The 20,416-nt window shown below is 36.3% G+C and overlaps 1 protein-coding gene across 6 annotated transcripts in view; it reads left to right on the top strand.

Annotated features, from left to right (window-relative positions):
• The window catches only part of LIN54 (lin-54 DREAM MuvB core complex component), an 81,591-nt gene extending 67,688 nt beyond the window's left edge, over window positions 1-13,903 (top strand). For 3 of the 6 annotated variants that reach the window (XM_037154810.2, XM_037154812.2, XM_037154813.2), the window contains exons 10-13: window positions 486-588; window positions 745-882; window positions 8,606-8,808; window positions 10,933-13,903. In XM_037154810.2, coding sequence (XP_037010705.2) covers window positions 486-588; window positions 745-882; window positions 8,606-8,808; window positions 10,933-11,134 — 646 coding nt within the window. In that variant the 3' untranslated portion in view covers window positions 11,135-13,903. The remainder of the gene's footprint in view (window positions 1-485; window positions 589-744; window positions 883-8,605; window positions 8,809-10,932) is intronic. The other 3 variants (XM_037154815.2, XM_037154817.2, XM_037154816.2) reach the window with 1 other exon arrangement.
• The last annotated feature ends 6,513 nt before the right edge of the window (window positions 13,904-20,416 follow it).

The raw sequence follows: 20,416 nt of genomic DNA, 5'->3' as shown, positions 1-20,416 counted from the left end.
GGTCTCTTGAATGAGGTGTTAATCTGAGTGATTTTTTAAATTGTTGGATGATTAATTTATTAATACTGAACTGAGAGGTCTGATATGAAACAATTAAATGAAAAGCACTGATCTTACGAGAGTTTAGACTCCAAAGAAGCACAGCAATAGTTCAAGTGAGCAGGTTCCACTAACAGAATATAGACAATATTTCTCCTTTTTCATGATTTTGAAATAATTTACTTTGGGGGCACATAAAATTATGCAGCTCGTGTTGATAGCTGTTGCTACTGAAAGTAAGTTTCTAAACTAAAATTCTGAGAGCTGGTGACCTTAATTTTCAGCTTTATCATGTGGTTAACAATATATGTTAACTCTAAGTAGCTCTGAATACATTTCTGAAATGCTTTACCACATATATAATGATACTAGATCAAAAAATTCATAGTTGTGTTTGTTTTAACAGTGTCATTTTTACATAACTTGCATTGATTTTTATATTCCAGATACTGTGATTGCTTTGCAAATGGTGAATTTTGCAATAACTGCAATTGTACTAATTGTTACAATAATTTGGAACATGAAAATGAAAGGCAAAAGGCAATAAAGGTGATTATTTTTTGTATCATTTAACTGATAAAAATTCAGTTTTTACCTCTTTTATGTAGAACTCTTTGTTGTGCAAAGAAAATTAATTCCCTTTGCAGTATTTAGAGTTGATTTCCTGTGATTAAACTTCACTTGACGTTTGATCTGTTTTGATAGGCATGCCTTGACAGAAATCCTGAAGCTTTTAAACCTAAAATAGGAAAAGGAAAGGAAGGAGAATCAGATCGACGTCATAGCAAAGGATGTAATTGCAAACGATCAGGATGTCTTAAAAACTACTGTGAATGCTATGAGGTGAGATGCTGGTTGGGGAAAATAATCTAACCCTTTTTTTGAAAATAACATTAGAAAGGGCATACTGTAAAAATTTACTTGAAAATTGGGGAATTGCTTTGCTATGGCAGTTTGAAAATGTGAATAGTTGGCTTCCATCATTTGAGGAAGACCTGGCCTCTCAAGTAAGGTTCAGAGAGCAATACAGGCCTACCTCATTTTATCATGCCTTGGTTTATTGTGCTTCACAGATGTTGAGGGTTTTTTTTTTTTTAAATTGAAGGAAAGACACTGCACAAGTAAAACAATTACATCTTGCTTTATTGTGATACCCGCAATATCTCTCAGGTATGTCTGTGCCTTGGTTTTGTCATTACAGTTTTGGTTCTTATTAGCTGATTTACCAGTTCATAACTTCTTGGTCATTGTACCTGGAAGTATGGAAATCAGAGCACCAGTTTATTGATTTTCAACAAAAATAACAATAGCAAAGTGGATTGGAAACTCTATAGTGATTCTCAACTGAGGGTCAGTGCTACCTACCCATTCTGTCCCCCATGGGCTTTTGAAAAATACATATGGATACAAAATGGCCCTGAAAGTAAAGATTTATTTTTTCCAAATGTTCATAGTGCACTACTGAAGAATACTACTTGGTAGAAACTAAATTATGTTAAGTTTGCTTTGTGAACATAAAAGTAGGAAAGAAGGAATGTAGAATATTGCTGGAGGAAGTTATTGGTAAATGGTGAGATAACTGCATGTGTTTTTACTGTTTTCCCAACCCACTTAACTGCTGTTTTTACTTATGGGTCAAGCATTTTTTTCTGAAGAATGTAGTTGAAACTCTCCTTTGACAAATGCTGTGGTAAATCATCCCCATCTTGCTTCAGACAAAATACTATATAGTGTATTATTTTTATTTTCAAAACTTAATTATAAGAATCTAGTCATGCCTGAGATTAGTCCTAGGTTGCTGTAATTGGTTTCTTGGTGCACCTGAAGTCATTTCTATAGTTGGCTCTTCTCATCTGATATATTTTCCTTCTTTCAAATTTCATATTCACCGAGAGACCTTATTTTTAGTTTTGGCAGAAGGCCTACCCTTGCATTCATTAAGGTAATACCACAAAGGATGGCAGTCTCCCCTGGTGAGTTTCGCTCTGCTCCAGCAGTGTGCAATTGCAGTTCAGGGCCTGTCGTACAAAATGTGTCAGAGTAAAGATTTGTGTACTGAACTCCCTGTGTAGTGAAGTCTTCATTTATGTATTGCATAGGCCAAATATTCACTCAAAAAGTATAGTAACATCTTGTTAGTCCTAAAGACAGCATGACTGAAGATTGCATATAATCAATATTATTTTTGAAAGTCTCTTAAATAATGTCTCAGAGTCCCACAAGCCATTTTTCATCCAGTGTTGGGAGAGATTGACCTTTTTTGTTTGAACTTCTGATCAAATGGGGGTCTTCTGTTTGTTACCCATATCACACAAATATTGTCATGAATATGTAAAAATGTAAGCCATAGAACCAAGTCCACAAAAAGAAAAAGTGGAAATCGATGTCAAGCTGGGTCAAAAAGATGAAGAAACCCTTCTGTGCATATGGCAGTGAACAATACATGCTAGGTGTATGAAATTCAAACATGTGCAAACTAATAATTTAATTGAACTAGTTAACAAATCTGTGAATCAATAGAAGTAGAAACGGCAGTAGATTGGTTGAATATGTTGAAAGAGAGAGCCGCCCTATCTGTTGCAATAAAATCCTTGACATTCTGGACATATACAATGTCTAAATAATTTATTGTTCTAAAAGACCAAGAAATAGGAAAACTTGGAATATACTGAACTCTGACTAGTCGTGGCTAATTGGCTCACTATGAATTAGCTGCGAAGTTGTCTGACAGTTTGTGTTGAATTGTTGGTCTTTTGAATTGATTGGGTTTTTCGGTCCAATTTGTTTGCATTCCGGATAGTGTATTTATGTTCTTTTCACAGAGCTTGTTGATTGAATTTGTGACTGTTCGTATTATATTAAATGGCTTTTCTTGTGACCTTTTTCTACTCCCTCCTCCCCTTTTTTTCTTACCACAAAAGTTGAATTACAAAGCCAAATGGTTGCCTGGTCATTCTAATTTCTCCTTCCTGAGTTCCTATTAGATATTGTACCTTTCTTACGGTTCTTAAAACTTAGTCTAAATTTATGTTATTGATTCAGTGATTTTTATCTCTTCATCATTAGGTACTTCTTAATCTTGCTTTAGGTAAGGAGTCCCAGATTGGCTGTTAGTAACCCAATTAACTCATAATGTATATACATTTTCCCCTTGATAAATGGAATTTATTAGTGTATTGTAAAAAAGGAGTAGGGTAAATGTGTTCATAATGCGATCTGTTTATCTCGCTAGGTGTTATGGAGAGAAGTTGTTTATTTAAATTCCCATAGGTTCACTGAAGAAAATGCAACCAATAAAAGATACTCAAATTTACCAGGAGTCTGCAAAATGTAAATTAAAGGACAGTGCATCTCATTTTATTTTCCCCCAGTCAGATTGGTAGACAGTAAAAAGAGCTATAACATACATTGTTGGATGTAATGTAGGACAGGCTTCCCTTATATATTGCTGATGAGACATGGTGTCACAGCCTTTTGAAAGAACAATCTGGCCACTTCTACTAAAATTAAAATATATGCACCCTTCGGCCAGTGAGCCCAATTCTAGTAATGTAGCTCATAGAAATAAAAACCATTTTATATACATATTATATATACAAGAAAATACATATATTTTTTATTATCTCAACCATTTTTATTTATTTATTTTTTAAAGATCTTATCTTTATTTTTAGAGACAGGGGAAGGAAAGGAGAAAGAGAGGGAGAGAAACATCTATGTGAGACAGAAACATCAGTGTGTGAGAGGAACATCAGTCAGTTGCCTATTGCACTTGTCCCGACCATTTGGGACCAGCAAAAATATTTTTATGAATTGTTTTTGCTGCTCAAAAGCTAGAAACAAATGCCCATCAGTAGGGGAATGACCAAGTAAGATGTGGCCCATCCATACCAGGAATTAATACCCACCCATTAAATTGAATGAATTCGGTCTATGTCAGATGACATGGAAAAAGGGATTCCTTGAAGCATGATGTGAGAAAAGGAAGATGTGGAAAAATGGGAACATGATTTTGTAAAACAAACTACTGGGTTAGCCAAAAAGTCCATATGCTTTTTACCATAAAATAAAAGACATATTTTTCATTTTCACCAATAACTATTGATTTGGATATTTTGAGTATATCGGTTATCTCCCTCATGGTATAATGTTGATTGTTCTCAATTAATGTCTTGATTTCATTGCTGTCAACTTCAGCTGGTCTACCTGACCACGGAGTGTCACCAGTAAGAAATCTCCAGCATGAAAGTTTGCAAACCATTTTTGACACTTTCAATCAAGTCACAGCACTTTCTCTACACACTGCACAAACTGTTTTTGGTTTGGGTTTTTTTTGTTTGTTTGTTTGTTTGGGGTTTTTTGGTTTGGGGTTTTTTTTTTGTTTTTTTTTTTTTTGCATTTCAGTTGCATTTTCACCTTTCTTGAAATTCTAAAGCATAATATGCTGAAAATGTTGCCTATTTTCTTCCATCAATATTCAAATGACTACACCAAAATTTACCAATTCTGGTGTTTTATTTTTAATGCCTGTTGCTATGACAGCTATCACAATACAATCTAACAGAGTTGTCCTCCTGTACACCAAAAGGTTGCCGATTTGATTCCTGGTCATGGCACATACCTAGGTTTTGGGTTCGATTGTTTGGGAGCATCTAGGAGGCAACTGATCAGTGTATCTCTCACATCAGTGTTTCTCTCCCACATGCTCTCTTTCTTTCTCTCCCACTCTCTCTACCAAATCAATAAACATATCTTCAGGTGAGAATTAAAAATTATGTAGGCTTCATATGTACAATTCTATAATTAATTCAACCTGTTTATTGTATTGTGTTCACCACCCCAAGTCCCCTTCCATCATCATTTCTCCCCCCTAAGCCCCTTTCTACCCTCCTCACCTATTATCTTGTGGTAAGCACTATACTGTTGTCTGTTCCTATAAGATCTTTTATTTTTTATTTTTGTTCTTAAACCCTTCACTTTTTTCTCCCAGCCCCACAACCTCACTCCCCTCTGACAGCTGTCAGTCTGTTCTCTGTATCTATGAGTGTATTTTGTTAGTTTACGTTGTCCATTAGATTCCATATATGAGTGAAATAATGATACTTGCCATTCTCTGAGTGATTTATTTCGCTTAGCATAATTGCTCTCCATGCCTATTCAGGGTGTTGCAGAGGGTAAGATTTCCTCCTTCTTTTATTTTTTTCACTTTTACGACCAAGTAGTATTCCACTGTATAAATGCACCACAGTTTTTTTATACATTCATCTACTCATGGACACTTGAGGTGTTCTCAAATCTTGGCTATTATAAAGCTTCAATGAATAGAAGGGTGCATATATTCTTTCAAATTAGTGTTTTGGGTTTCTTCAGATATATTCCCAAGAGTGGAATTGTTGAGTCATAAAGCAGTTTAATTTTTAATTTTTTGAGGTAACTCCATACTGCTTCCCACAGTGGCTGCACCAACCTGCATTCCCATCAACAATACATGAGGGTTCCCCTTTCTCCACATCCTCACCAGCACTTGTTATTTGTTGATTTATTCACGACAGCCATTCTGACAGGTGTGAGATGGTATCTTATTGTGGTTTCTTTTTTTTTTTTTTTTTAAATTAAATAAATTTATTTATTTTTTTTGAATTGTTTATGCTGTTACAGTTGTTCTATTCCCCCCTTCATTCCCCTCCACCCTGCCCCCCAACCCCCCCATTACCCCCCCTTTAGCTTATGTCCATGTGTCTCAAGTCCTTTAGGTTCTGTATTTCCCATACTATTCTTGCCCCCCCCCCCATCTATTTTCTATCTACTGTCTATGCTACTTGTTTTCTGTACCTTCTCTCCCCGTCTTCTCCTCCCACTCCCCTGTTGCTAACCCTACTTGAGATCTTCATTTCTATGTTTCCACTCCTGATCTAGCTGTCCTTTTAGTTTGCTTTCGTTTTAGGTGTGGTTGTTAATAACTGTGAGCTTGTTGTCCTTTCACTGTTCATGTTTCTTTAACTTCTTTTTCTTAGATAAGTCCCTTTAACATTTCATATAATAAGGGCTTGGTGATGATGAACTCCTTGAATTTGGTCTTATCTGAGAAGCACCTTATCTGTCCTTCCGCTCTAAATGAAAGTTTTGCTGGGTAGAGCAATCTTGGTTGTAGGTCTTTAGTTTTCATGACTTGGAATATTTCTTTCCAGCCCCTTCTTGCCTGTAAGGTCTCTTTTGAGAAATCTGCTGACAGCCTGATGGGGACTCCTTTGTAGGTGATTGTCCCCTTAGCTCTTGCTGCTTCCAGGATTCTCTCCTTCGTTTTAATTTTGGCTAATGTAATTATGATATGCCTTGGTGTGTTTCTCCTTGAGTCCAACTTTTTTGGTACTCTCTGGGCTTCTTGGATTTCTTGGAAGTCTGTTTCCTTTGCCAGATTGGGGAAATTTTCTTTTATTATTTGTTCAAATAGTTTTTCCACTGGTGGTTGTGTCTTTCCCCCTTCTGGTACCCCTATAATTCGGATATTGGAGCGTTTATAGATGTCCTGGAAGTTCCTAAGCTTCTCCTCATTTTTCTGAATTCTTATTTCTTCATTCCTTTCTGATTGATCATTTTTTTCTTCCTTCTGGTTCACTCCATTGAGTTGAGTCCCAGTTTTTTTTTCATCTCTATGGGTTTCCTGTGGAATTCCATTCATTTCCCTTAATTTAGCCTTCATATGTTTCTCTAATTCGTGGCTATAGTCCACCAGATCTGTGAGGAAGCTGACGACCAGTGTTTTAAACTGTGCGTCTGAGAGATTTGCTATTTCTTCGTCACTTAGATTTATCTCCGGGACTTTGAGGTCCCCCTGCGACATTTTTGGTCTGTTCTGGCCCTTTAAGTGAGAGAAGCGGCGCCTTGGACTCCCAGGTCGCTGGGTTGTGACGCTGTATGTGGGGGCGTGGTCAGAGCGGGGAAAATGGCGCCGCCGCCGCCGCAGCCGGTCCCACCGCTCACTCCCCCACCCACGCACAACCGGGCACCCACAGTCAACTCGCCGCCACCGCCTCCCCACTGACTCCTCTGCAGTCGCTCACCCGGTGGGCTGCTCACTAGGTCCAATCCTGGGTTTGGAACCCGTGCGACTGGATTCGCGCGTCTGGATTCCGCGCCCGGGCCCAGGTCGATCGAGTTCTCCTTTGTAACTCCTCACCCGCCGCCGGTTTCGCCCCTTACCGGTCGGGCCGAAGAATTCGTTGTTTGCGGACTTCCGAAAAGTTCAGTTTTCCGTGTTCTGGTTGTGTTTTCTGATGCTAATATTTAGTTGTCCTTAAACTTGGTTGTGAGAGGAGGCAGGCACATCCACCTTAAACCTCCATCTTGGCGGAAGTCTCTCTTATTGTGGTTTCAATTTGCATTTCTCTGATGATTAGTGACATTGAGCTTTTTTCATATGGCTATTGGCCATCTCTCTGTATGTTTTCTTTGGAGAAGTGTCTATTCAGGTCCTTTGCCCAGTTTTTAATTGGATTGTTTGGGGTTTTTTGGTATTGAGTTTTATTAAGTTCTTTACTAATTTTGGATATTAACCCCTTATCAGATGTACAATTGGCAAATAAGTTTTCTTATCACTGTTGGTTTCCTTTTCAAAAACTTTAGTTTGATGTAGTCCCATTTGTTTATTTTTTCTTTTGTTTCCCTTGTTTGAGACAATAGATGAAAAACATTGCTGTGAGAAATGCCTGAGATTTTACTGCATATGTTTCTTCTGAGATTTTTAATATTTTCGAGTCTAACATTTATGTCTTTAATCCAGTTTGAGTTTATTTTTGTGTATGGTGTAAAAAAGGTGGTCTAATTTAATTATTTTGTGTGTACTGCCCAATTTTCTCAATATCATTTGTTGAGTAGACTCTCTCTACCCTATAGTATGATTTTGCCTCCTTTGTCAAATATTAATTGACCATAAAGATGTGGGTTTATTTCTGGGCTCTCTCTTCTGTTCCCTTGATCTATATGTCTGTTTTTATACCAGTACCTTTTAGTATAGTTTTATTGCAAGAAGTATGATTCCTCTAACTTTGTTCTTCTATCTCAAGATTGCTGTGGCTGTTCAGATTCTTCTGTAATTCCTTATACATTTTTAGAATATTAGTTCTAGTTCTATGAAGTATACCATTGGTATCTTGATAGGCATTGCATTGAATTTATAGATGGCTTTGGGTAGTATGAACACTTTAATGATGTTAATTCTTCCTATCCATGAACACAGTCTGTACTTCCAGAAGAAGGTGTTTTTCATGCCAGGAGGAAAATCTGTAGTTTACAGAAAATCTATAGTGAGGGGTAGGGGAATTGACGTGGAAGGGCTCAAACACAAACATTGCATAGCCACTCTCAGATTTAAGAATACCTACCTATTGACATGGAGAGTTACCCCATTTACTGTTTGTCAGCAAGAGATGTTTCCCTCTAATCTTATGTCACTTGACCAGTTATGTCAGTTGACTAGTTAACTTTATTATCTGTTGATTTGATCATGGAGCCTATATTACTGTGTTTTGGTTTTGATTTGAAAGCTTTCCTTCTGTAAATCTTTTAGGCAAAAATAATGTGTTCCTCAATATGCAAATGTATTGGCTGTAAAAATTTTGAAGAAAGCCCAGAAAGAAAGACGTTGATGCACTTGGCAGATGCAGCTGAAGTAAGGGTACAACAACAAACAGCAGCAAAGACCAAGTTGTCCTCTCAAATTTCGGATTTGCTTACTAGGCCAACACCAGCTTTGAATGGCGGAGGAGGAAAGTAAGTCAGTAGTTCATCTCTTTTTATAGTATGACATGAATATTCATTTTGGGTAAAGTTTCTCTTTTCAGAAAAATTGAGTTCATGCTTTTGGTTTTTTGAATATCTTGATTTTTGCATTTTCTTTGCATTATCTTTAGTTATTTGTTATGAAGAAATGTAAAGGCAATAGAAAAACCACTGTCACATACATTGTAGTTCTAAAATACACAGCAGTACTTTAGTGTACTCTGTTTTAATTTCATTGGCTTTCTCCCTACTAAGTTGAGCAATTATGTAATTTGACAAATCTTTAAGAAAACCAGATTTTCATGCCTCTTATTAGTTATGTCATTTATATTTTTGTACTTTCTTTCCTTCTCTTGCCTTTTCTGTTCCCTCGTAGCACTTTCTCCACCACATTGAAGCCCCAGTCATACAGTACATTAGTGAGCTCCGTATTTCGTAGACAGCTAAGCTCTGGAGTAGAAAAGCTGGATATTCCTTTAAAGTCAGGCTACTATCTGTGCTCTGCAATAGTTTGTGAATTCAAGAACATCATCTCTCTCTGTTTTCTTAACCTTCAAATCACCCTTACCAGGTGGCTGTGAGGAGAAAGTCATATCTGTTGCAGCACTGGCAGGGCTTGATTCAACAAGTTACTGACTTGGGTTTATATTAGAGAGTTTGTTAGAGGTCAATTTGAGGGATTATTAAATGGAGCCTTGCAAATGTATATCATTTAAAATGCCTAAGTTGATATTAACACACAATGCTTATAAAAGTAAGGTTTCTTTTGTACAAAATATCTCAGATTTCGTTCTAAAGAACTCTTATAACAGCATTATCACCAGCAAATGGATCTTGACTGATAAAGTGGAAATGGGTAGGCACCTTAATAAGGGATCCCTTTCTGGACATCTGCTCTCAGTAAGCCATCAGAATATTAAATCTACTCTCCACATGGAGATGAAATGTATTGTTACACACAAATATTTATAATTAATTTTTCAGTTCATTTTCATGAGGAACTGTTTATATTAAGAAATGTAAAATAACACAAAATTATACACTATAATGAAAACTTTGTAAAAAATTATTTTAAATGTTATACCAGCATATAACATTTGTCTTTGGCAACATTTTGAATTTTTTCTTTTCTTTTACCTTTCTGATTTCCAAATGCAATATGAGGCCTGCTATTATACAGTATTATTAATTATGTAATACTATTGCAATATTGACATAATTATAGTATTACATTTTCTGATTTAAAGTGCTTTTTGTATTTTAAAGATTTCTATAAAATTGTATAGCGGGCTAAATCCTGAGTTACCCTCTTTTGTCATAAGGCTTCATTTTTTCTTTTGTTTTTTGTAGTTTCCTGCTTAAAAGTTGTTGAGTTAATGGTTAGATTTACGTTGCTCAATTTTGCCTCTGGAAGGCTTTTCACAGTTGGCTGTGTATTGCCAGCTTCAGGATAGATTGTTTTACTTTAGTACTTAACAGTTCAGGTTTTTATGAATGAAACTCCAAATAGAGAACAACATTGGGTTTCCCATTGTTTTGTTTGTTGTGATACAACAATGCAAAATTTTGGTGTGCTTGATTTTTTTTTTAAACAAATAAAAGGAAATATGGGAAAGTGCTTTATTTTCAGTGTTGACCAGGAGATAGTGCTTTTGATTCACAATAATTCATTCATTTATTTATTCAGCAAGTATTCATGAACTGTCTCTGTGTCCGGCACTGTTCTAGACAGTGAACATAGAGCAGTAAATAAAATACTGCACTCGTGGAGCTTACATTCATGAATTGGGAGGACTTTTGTTATAGAAATATCAAGTCAACATGTAGAATTACATCTTTTAGTTAATTAGATAACTTTGTATAGGTAAGAAGACGTATATTTTATGTAAAATGTTATGTTTTCTGAACAGTATTTTTAAAATATGCTCACTCTTCAAACCAGGTGTGTTTTAAAGCCCTTTCAGATGTGCTTGTGTTCAGTGCATAAACTATGATGCTTAGTGTGCTGGTGAATCATGAAAATGTCAACAGATTCCCAAATGAAGTAATGTCATCCACTGTTGCAGTTATTCAGCACCATCATTCTCTCTCTCTCTCTCTCACATATAATTTCAGATTGCCATTCACATTTGTAACTAAGGAAGTAGCTGAAGCCACGTGTAACTGCCTTCTTGCCCAGGCAGAGCAGGCAGACAAGAAGGGAAAATCAAAGGCAGCAGCTGAACGGATGATACTTGAGGAATTCGGGCGATGTTTGATGAGCGTCATCAACTCTGCAGGAAAAGCAAAAAGTGATGCCTGTGCTATGAATTGCTAACTCTTGCACACGAGACTGATAAGTGGAACTGTACAGCAAATTGAAGGTGCAGGGACACTTGATTTTCTGGAAGATAGTTTAACAATTATTGTATAGTTAATTCAGTCCTTGTGAGACCTGAAATTATATTACTGAGAGAGAAGAAATTTTAAATGAGGAAATTAGTACATTTTAAATCTTAGTTAAATGTGCTTATGCCCCTTCTAAAATTGAATTTTTCTTTATTGTATTATATATATTTTTAATTTGCTTGGGTTTCTTAAGGATTAGATGTTCTGTCCTTCTGACTCTATTGACAAAGAACATTTATAAATTACTATAATTTATAATGTATGGTGTTGTATGACTTTGTTCAGTAGAAAAAGCCAAAGCAGCATTGATGTTACCCAGTCATTCTCTGGTACTAGACCTAGAATATAAGCAGATAGTTCGTCTGCATAAACAAATTCTTATGAAACATTGCAATGACATTGTGTTTAGAACAGTGCTTTTTAAAGAAAAATTGACTTTTTAGGGTGGATTTTAGAATAATATCCTATTGTCACTTTGGGAATGTCAGAAGGGGAAGTCATCCATAGGCACACATTTAAAATAAAAAAGTTATTTTTTTTTAAACATAAAACATTAAGGGATAGTAGATAATTCTCAAAGGATGGGCAATGTGTTTTTATAATAAGTGGTTAAGAAATGCTCTGGGATATTTCCATTTTCTTTCAGGGAAGTGGTATGTATTTGAAATGATAATAAATTGTCAGTGATTAATGGGTACTATTAAAATGAAAGTTTCCTATAAATAGAAGTTAAACATATTATTAGGTAGTGGTAAAATAGAACTTTATATATAATTATCAGGTATAAAAGTTGACTTGGATGGAGAAATAAAGAATACTGAAGCTCCAAGAGATGAATTTAGGAAAGGGTTTTTCATCTGTACAAACAGTTCTCTTTATAGAAGTTTGAATTAAGAAGTTTCAAACCAATATATGACTTGATTTGCTGAAATGGGCCTCCTAATAACAAAGCTTTCAGAATTGTAGTGGGATTTTTTTAATATAAGAGAAGCTTAATATGGCATTTTTAGCCAGTGATTTGGTAAGCTGAAGGTATGAGTGTTTTCATATAATTACTAAAATAACCTAAATCATTCTCAGAAATTTAAAAGCTTTATGAATTTATGAATCTGTTATAATAGGACTCTAGATTTTATGACAAGAAAAACCATGTTGGAATTCAGGCATTTTGTTAGGTACCTTTAATCCTCAACAATTATTAGTATATGAATATTACATTTCCTATAAGCAATCTATAATTGTATGTATTGTGTATATATGTTCATATGAACACACAAAAGATATAGGCAATAGAAATTAAGTATTCCAAAAGAAGGTTCCATTATTCATTTAAGTATCTTCCTTTTGAAATTTGGATTTATAAAATTATAGTGCAGTAAACTTTAAATGTAGATAATACAAACATTCTTACACCTCAATCTACTATGTTTAATTAAAATCTGTATAAATGTAAATTAGTGTAAGAGGATAAAATAATATCTAATCAAGTTATTTTTCAAAAGATTACAATACCTTTTTGGTCTAAAACTAAACTTTGTTCATTTTGTACATATTCTGTGTTCAATTCTAATTGCACCTTTGTGATGTGTATTTATATACAGTGTGCAGAAAATGTCTGTTAAATTTGGATTACAATTATAGATTACATATGATGGCATTGCTCGAGAATGTTTTGCTTGTAAAAATTTTAAGGTGCAATCAAATGCTACTAGTTTTTCTGATTTTCAAGAAGCTAAAGTATTAAGCCTTTTCCTTTGTGTGTAGTACTTACTAAACAACTTTTTGTACTTAGGCATTTGCATCAAATTGCTGAAGAAGATTAACATCCACATTAATTAAACGATTTTAAAAGACTATTTGGGGAGGGTTGGGTATATAATTTTTTAGCTCTATTTACATCCCAAAATAGAAAGATTAAACTTATATTTACTAGAGCTATTCAAAGAATACACTTTTCTATATTGTAAAAACAAGACAGCAAAGTAAATCATACAAAAAAATAAACATTTATACTATTCTGTAACAAAAGATTTCGCACTTTTTCTTTAATAACACTTAACCACTCAACATGCAAGAAACCTTTTAACATACCTGATTTTAGGTAAATTTAACATTACCCTTTAAAGCACACAACTAAAAAAAAAAAATCTGTCGTTTTGCCCAAATATCAGTAATGTAAATTGTTTTGAAATGAGACATTCTCTTTTTTCCACTGATTCTTTTTTTTTTTTTTAATGTATTTTTTAGAGAGAGAGGAAGAGAAACATCAATGTGTGAGAGAAATGTCTATCGGTTGCCTGTCACAAGGCCCCAACTGGGGACCTGGCCTATAACCCAGGCTGGGAATTGAACCAGTGACCAAGCCTTTTGGTTGGTAGGCTAATGCTCAGTGCACTGAACCACACCACCCCAAGCTCCAGTGTCAGCTTTTAAGGGCAGAAATTCAATCTACTTTTTCCTTTCTTATAGTGTTTAATGTTCCTGTGGTAAACAACTACTTAGAAGAACTAAAAGCAGTTTGTAGGTCTTGTCTTTGGACTATGTGGGAACCAGAATCTTAAGGTTAGATGTAATAAAACAAGCAGAGCAGCAACTTCTGAGAAAGACTCCTGCCTTAGCCTCCGCATTCTCTGATATGGACAGCTGACATTTTACTCATTTCCTGTGTAATGTGTAAATAAAAATACCTTTAGAAAAGTCTTCTATTTTATTTTGTAATAACACAAATAGCTAAGAAAACGAGCACTTGATATGTGACTATAGCTTGAAACCAGGACCTCCAGCCCTACCTGTGTGATCATATCCAATCCCTTTAAGCATTTCACATAGGAATTTCATAGCAGCAACCCAGAGAGGGAAGCCAATCACTAGAAAGCCTTCACTGTTGTAGTTATTTTCTCTCGTTATGTAGTTTTCTGTAAAATACTCAGGTCTTTTAATTTTTTGGTGACGCTTCTTTAATGCTCACTTTGTTATTCTTTATAGAGCAAATGTGACTTTACGATCCAAGTAGTATTATTGAATGTAAGTTACAAAGTTTTTAGTTTTTTAAATTAAAATTTTAGTTTTGAATAGTTTTATGAAGCATTTAAGGCATTTTTAGCTTTTACTCAAAAGCAATAAAAATATGTATATTCAGGGTAATGTTTATTATAAGGTCACAGACTTTAGCATAACTGTAATTTATTATATTAGCAAATAAAACCTAGCAATATATAAAAACAGTATATCATAATCAGAATGGGTTTATCCCAGGAATAAAAGGTTGACCCAACATTTTTTTTAAAAGCAGTGTTATGTATCAGCATGTATAACAAGAAAAACTGATCATCTCAAAAGTTGCAGAAAACAAACTTGAATATACTAAAAAAAAACTACTGAATTGTATGCCTAAAGGGGTGATATTATGTCAATTATATCTCAAGATTTTTCCCCAAAAAAGATGCAGAAAAATTATCTAACAAAGTTCAACATCCATTTATAATTATAAAACCACAACTCTTCAGCAGACTGGAAATAGCAGGAATCCTTAACCTGATAAAAGAACTTTTATGAAAAAGCCTACAGCTAGCATATGAATGGTGAACACATTGTTTTTCCCCTAAGATTGGGAACAAGGCACTTCTCTTCAACATTGTGTTGGAGGTCACTATACAGGAAGGAGAGAAAAGGCCTTAGATTGGAAATAAAGAAGACTATCTATTTGTGGATGCTGTGAATATCTATAGAGGAAAGTCAAATGATCTTTTTTTTTTTTTTTAAAGCTACTAGGGCTAACGAGTTTACCAAGATCAGTATGCAAAAGTGTCATTTGTACATAGTAGCAATCAACATTTAGACATTGAGATTTTTAAATTACCATTTCTAGCAGCACCACAAAACATGAAATGTAACAAAAATATGTATAAGTAGAAAACACTAGTTTTTTTTAAAAAATCAAAGACCTTCAAGAGATAACATGTTTGTGAATTGGAACATTCAATGTCACTGATCCGTCATTTCTCCCCAAATCTGTAAGTTCAACATCAATTGTCAAAATACCACAAGGAATTTTTTAAAAATTCAACAAGTTCATTATAAATTTCACATGGGAAGATACAACTAGAATAGCCAAACGTTTTTGAAAAAATAGTGAAGTTGGAGGACTCCAACCTGACTTCAAGACATTAAACTAATCAGGATTGGGACTTCCAGCCAAGATGGAGGCATAGGTGGAAATACTGTGCCTCCTCACATAACCAAAATTAAGGACAACAAAGATTTAGAAACAAAAACACAACCAGAACAGACAGAAAATTGAACTGTATGGAAGCCCAACAACCATTCAACCAGACCAGTAAGAAGGGCGGGGGTGGTAGCCAGTGGAGAGAGGTGGTGGGTGCCAGATCCGGGAGTGCAGGCTGCAGACTCCAGGTGTGGGGAGGAGACAAGCAGAGCGTTTAAGGCAGTTGGCTGACCACAGTGACACATTTGCTGACAGATAAACTGAGGCAAAATGGGCAGGGAAACAGCGCAACTCAGGGCTCCAGCAATGGGAAATAAAGCCTAAAATCACCGATTTAAAATGTGCCAGGAGAGATTCCCAACCTCATAGGAGGGAGCCTCACAGGAAAGACCCGCAGGGTCCTAGAGCACACACAAGCTCACCCGCCCGGGAACCAGCACCAGAAGGGCCCAGTTGGCTTCTGGGAAGAGGCAGAGGGGACTGAAATCCTAAAGAATGCGGAGCAAGCACCATTATTTCTTTTCTGACCCCACCCCCACATACAGCATCGCAACCCAGCAACGTGGGTTTCCCCTCCCTGGTGAATACCTAAGGCTCTACCACTCATACATAACAGCACGACCTGACCAAAAATGGCTCAAAGAACAAATCAAAGCACCAGAGCCAATACTTTTAAGCGACAAAGAAGTAGTCAACCTGTCAGATGCACAGCTCGAAACACTGCTGATCAGGATGCTCACAGAACTGGTTGATTTTGGTAGAAAATTAGAGGAAAAAATGAAGGCTAAACTAAGTGAAATGAAGGGAAATGCACAGGAAAACAATAGTAATGTGAAGGAAACCTGGACTCAAATCAAGGGAGTGGACCAGAAGGAAGAAAAAAATAACAAAACAGAAAAGAATGAAGAAACAAGAATTCAAAAACATGAGGAGAGGCTTAGGAACCTCCAGGACATCTTTAAACGTTCCAACATCCGAATTATAGGGGTCCCAGAAGGGGAAGAGGAACAGCCACAAGTAGAAAACATATTTGAACAAATAATAAAGGGGAACTTCCCCAATCTGGCAAAGGAAAGAGACTTCCAGGAAATCCAGGAAGCTCAGAGTCCCAAAGAAGTTGAACCCAAGGAGGAACACACCAAGGCACATCATCATTACATTAGCAAAGATTAAAATGAAGGAGAGAATTCTAGAAGCAGCAAGAGATAAGGGGACAGTCACCTACAAAGGAGTTCCCATCAGCTGATTCCCGACTGTCAGCAGATGTCTCAAAAGAGACCTGACAGGCAAGAAGGGGCTGGAAAGAAGTATTCCAAGTCATGAAAGGAAAGGACCTACATCCAAGATTGCTCTATCCAGCAAAGTTTGCATTTAGAATGGAAGGGCAGATAAAGTGCTTACCAGATAAGGTCAAGTTATAGGAGTTCATCATCACCGAGCCCTTATTATATGAAATGTTAAAGGGATTTTATCTAAGAAAAAAAGATTAAAAACATGCATAGTAAAATGACAGCAAACTCACAGTTATTAACAACCACACCTAAAACAAAAACTAATTAAGCAAACAGATCAGGAACAGAATCACAGAAATGGAGATCACATGGAGGGTTAGCAACAGGGGAGTGGGAGGAGGAGATGGGGGGAGAAGGTACAGAGAATAAGTAGCATAGACGGTGGGGAGAAAATAGGGGGAGGGCAAGAATAGTGTGGGAAATGTAGAAGCTAAAGAACTTATGACACATGGACAGAAACTAAAGGAGGGAAAATGTGGGTGGGAGGGGGTTTGCAGAGGGGGGAATGAAGGGAAGGGAACAGCTGTAATGGCATAATCAAAACATTTAAAAAGACATTAAGGTAATCAAGGCTGTGGTATTATTGGGGAAAGTTAAACTCATGGATTAATAGAACACAATTATTTCTGCTGGGTCAGAAATATATTTCAATTTTTGACAAGGGTTCAAAGGTAATTCACTGGAGAAAGAAAGAATAGTCTTTTAAACAAAAGGTGCTAGGAAATCTCTATGTAAAAATATGAACAACTTATACCACATACCAAAATTAACAAAGTAGATCATGGCGTAAATGCAAAATTTAACACTACAAAATATCTAGAAGAAATGGAAAAAAAGTCTCTGTGACCTTGAATTAGGCAAAGATTTCTTAGATATAAAACTAAGAAATATGATCCCTAAAGGAAAAATAAATCAATATATTAGACTTACCAAAATTAATATCTGCTCTTCAAAGCACACTAAGAAATAAAAGCCAGACCAGGAAAAAATAATTTGTAAAACATCTGATAATACACTTTTGTCCAGAATATGTAACTAATGGTCAAGAAAAATAAAACCAATGTTCCAAAATATGGGCAGAACACATGAGCAAACATTTCACCTAAAATTATGTGGATGGCAAATAAGCCTACAAAAAAATACTCATCATCATTAGCTATTAGGGAAAATGAAAGCCACAATGAAATATCACTGCACACCTATTTCAATAGCTAATTAAAAAAAAAAAAAACTAAGTACTGGGGAGTAAGAGCAACTAGAACTTTCATACAGATGAAATGCAGAGTGATACAGTCACTTGGGGGAAAAATAGTTTTGGCAGTTATAAAATAAATATATTTACCTTGAGACCTATTGTATGAATATAGTACATTTTTACTTCTTATTCATCAGTGGGACATTTAATCTTTTTCACTTTGTAGCTATTATGTTACTACTACCTCTTTATGTAGCTACTATGTAGCTAATTGTATGCAAATTTTTACATGGACTTGTTTTCATTTCTCTTGGGTATATGCCTGTCAGGTGAACTGCTAAGTCATATGGTAACTCCGGTTAACCTTTTGAAGAACTAAGTGGCTGGTTTCCAGTGTCTGCATTCCCACCAACAGTGTGTGAGGGTTCCAGTTTCTCCACATTCTTATCAACATTTATCTTTTTTACTGTAGCCATCCTCCTAGTGGGCATAAAGTGGTATCTCATTGTAGTTTTTTTTCCCCATTGTAGTTTTGATTTGCATTTCTCAGATGGCCAATAATGTTAAGACATATATTTATGTGCTTATAGGCCCTTTGTATATCACCTTTAAAGAATGTCTACTCACATTCATTACCCATTTTTAAAACTCGGTTTTTGGTTGCTTATTATTGAGTTATCGAATTCTTTGTATATTCTAGGTCCAATTTCTTTATCAGGTAATATTTGTAAAAATTTTCTCCCATTCTGTAGATTGTCTGACTTTATTGATGGTGTCCTCTGAAGCACAAGTTTTTAATTTTGATAAACTCCAGTTTTTTGTTGACGGTGTTTTGGGGGCCATATCTAAGAAACAAAGTATCATTTAATCTAAGTCCCAGTTCTTTTTTCTTCTGAAAGTTTCACAGTTTTACTTCTTACATGTAGGGTTTTTTTTAATTTATTTTTTTATTGATTATGCTATTACAGTTGTTCTATTCCCCCCTTCATTCCCCTCCACCCTACCCCCCTGTCCCCACCATTACCCCCCTTTAGTTTATGACCATGTGTCTCAAGTTCTTTAGATTCTATATTTCCCATACTATTCTTGCCCCACCATCTATTTTCTATCTACTGTCTATGCTACTTATTTTCTGTACCTTCTCCCCCCTTCTCCTCCTCCCACTCCCCTGTTGCTAACCCTCCTTGAGATCTTCATTTCTATGTTTCCACTCCTGATCTAGCTGTCCTTTTAGTTTGCTTTTGTTTTAGGTGTGGTTGTCAATAACTGTGAGTTTGCTGTCCTTTCACTGTTCATGTTTTTTTAATTTTCTTAGATAAGTCCCTTTAACGTTTCATATACTAAGGGCTTGGTGAGGATGAACTCCTTGAATTTGATCTTATCTGAGAAGCACTTTGTCTGTCCTTCCATTCTAAATGAAAGTTTTGCTGGATAGAGCAATCTTGGATGTAGGTCTTTGGATTTCATGACTTGGAATACCTCTTTCCAGCCCCTTCTTGCCTGTAAGGTCTCTTTTGAGAAATCAGCTGACAGTCTGATGGGGACTCCTTTGTAGGTGATTGTCCCCTTAGCTCTTGCTGCTTCCAGGATTCTCTCCTTCATTTTAATCTTGGCTAATGTAATTATGATGTGCCTTGGTGTGTTTCTTCTTGGGTCCAACTTCTTTGGGACTCTCTGAGCTTCCTGAATTTCCTATAAGTCTATTGCCTTTGCCAGATTGGGAAAGTTCTCTTTTATTATTTGTTCAAATAAGGTTTCCACTCATGGCTGTTCCTCTTCCCCTTCTGGTACCCCTATAATTCGGATGTTGGAGCGTTTAAAGATGTCCTGGAGGTTCCTAAGACTCTCCTCATTTTTTTTGAATTCTTGCTTCTTCACTCTTTTCTGTTTGGCCATTATTTGCTTTCTTCTGGTCCACTCCCTTGATTTGAGTCCCAGTTTCCTTTTCATCGCTGTTGGTTTCCTGTGCAATTCCATTCATTTCAATTAGTTTCGCCTTCATATGTTTGTGTAATTTGTGGCTATAATCAACCAGTTCTGTGAGGATCCTGATCACCAGTGTTTTAAACTGTGTATCTGAGAGTTTTGCTATTTCTTCATCGCTTAGATTTATAGGCTCTGGGGCTTTGAGATCTTCTTGAGCCATTTTTGGTCTGTTTGCTCCCGTTAAGTCTGAGGAGTGGAGCCTTGGACTCCCAGGTCGCTGGGTTGTGACTCTGTATGTGGAGGCGGGGTCAGAGCAGGGAAATGGCGGTGCCCTCCGCCTCCGCTTGCCGCAGGGGCTGCTGGCTCTCCTCCAATTGCCCACTCCCTCGCTTGTCTATCCACACACGAATGCGCAACCACAGTCAACCCGCAGCCCTGCTCCCTCGCTGTTTCCCCGCGGTCACTCGCTGAGTTGCCCACCAGGTCCAACCCTGCACCTGGATTCTGCGCGCCTGAGTCTGTCTGACCGAGTTTTCCTCTGCTACCCCACTCTGCCAGCTGCTGCTTTTGCCC

This window comes from Artibeus jamaicensis, unplaced genomic scaffold (assembly GCF_021234435.1).
Source record: "Artibeus jamaicensis isolate MK-2021 breed Jamaican fruit bat unplaced genomic scaffold, CSHL_Jam_final contig_452, whole genome shotgun sequence".
Lineage (NCBI taxonomy): Eukaryota > Metazoa > Chordata > Mammalia > Chiroptera > Phyllostomidae > Artibeus > Artibeus jamaicensis.
Note: the sequence above shows the minus strand (reverse complement) of the source record. Positions and strands in the feature narration are given on the sequence as shown.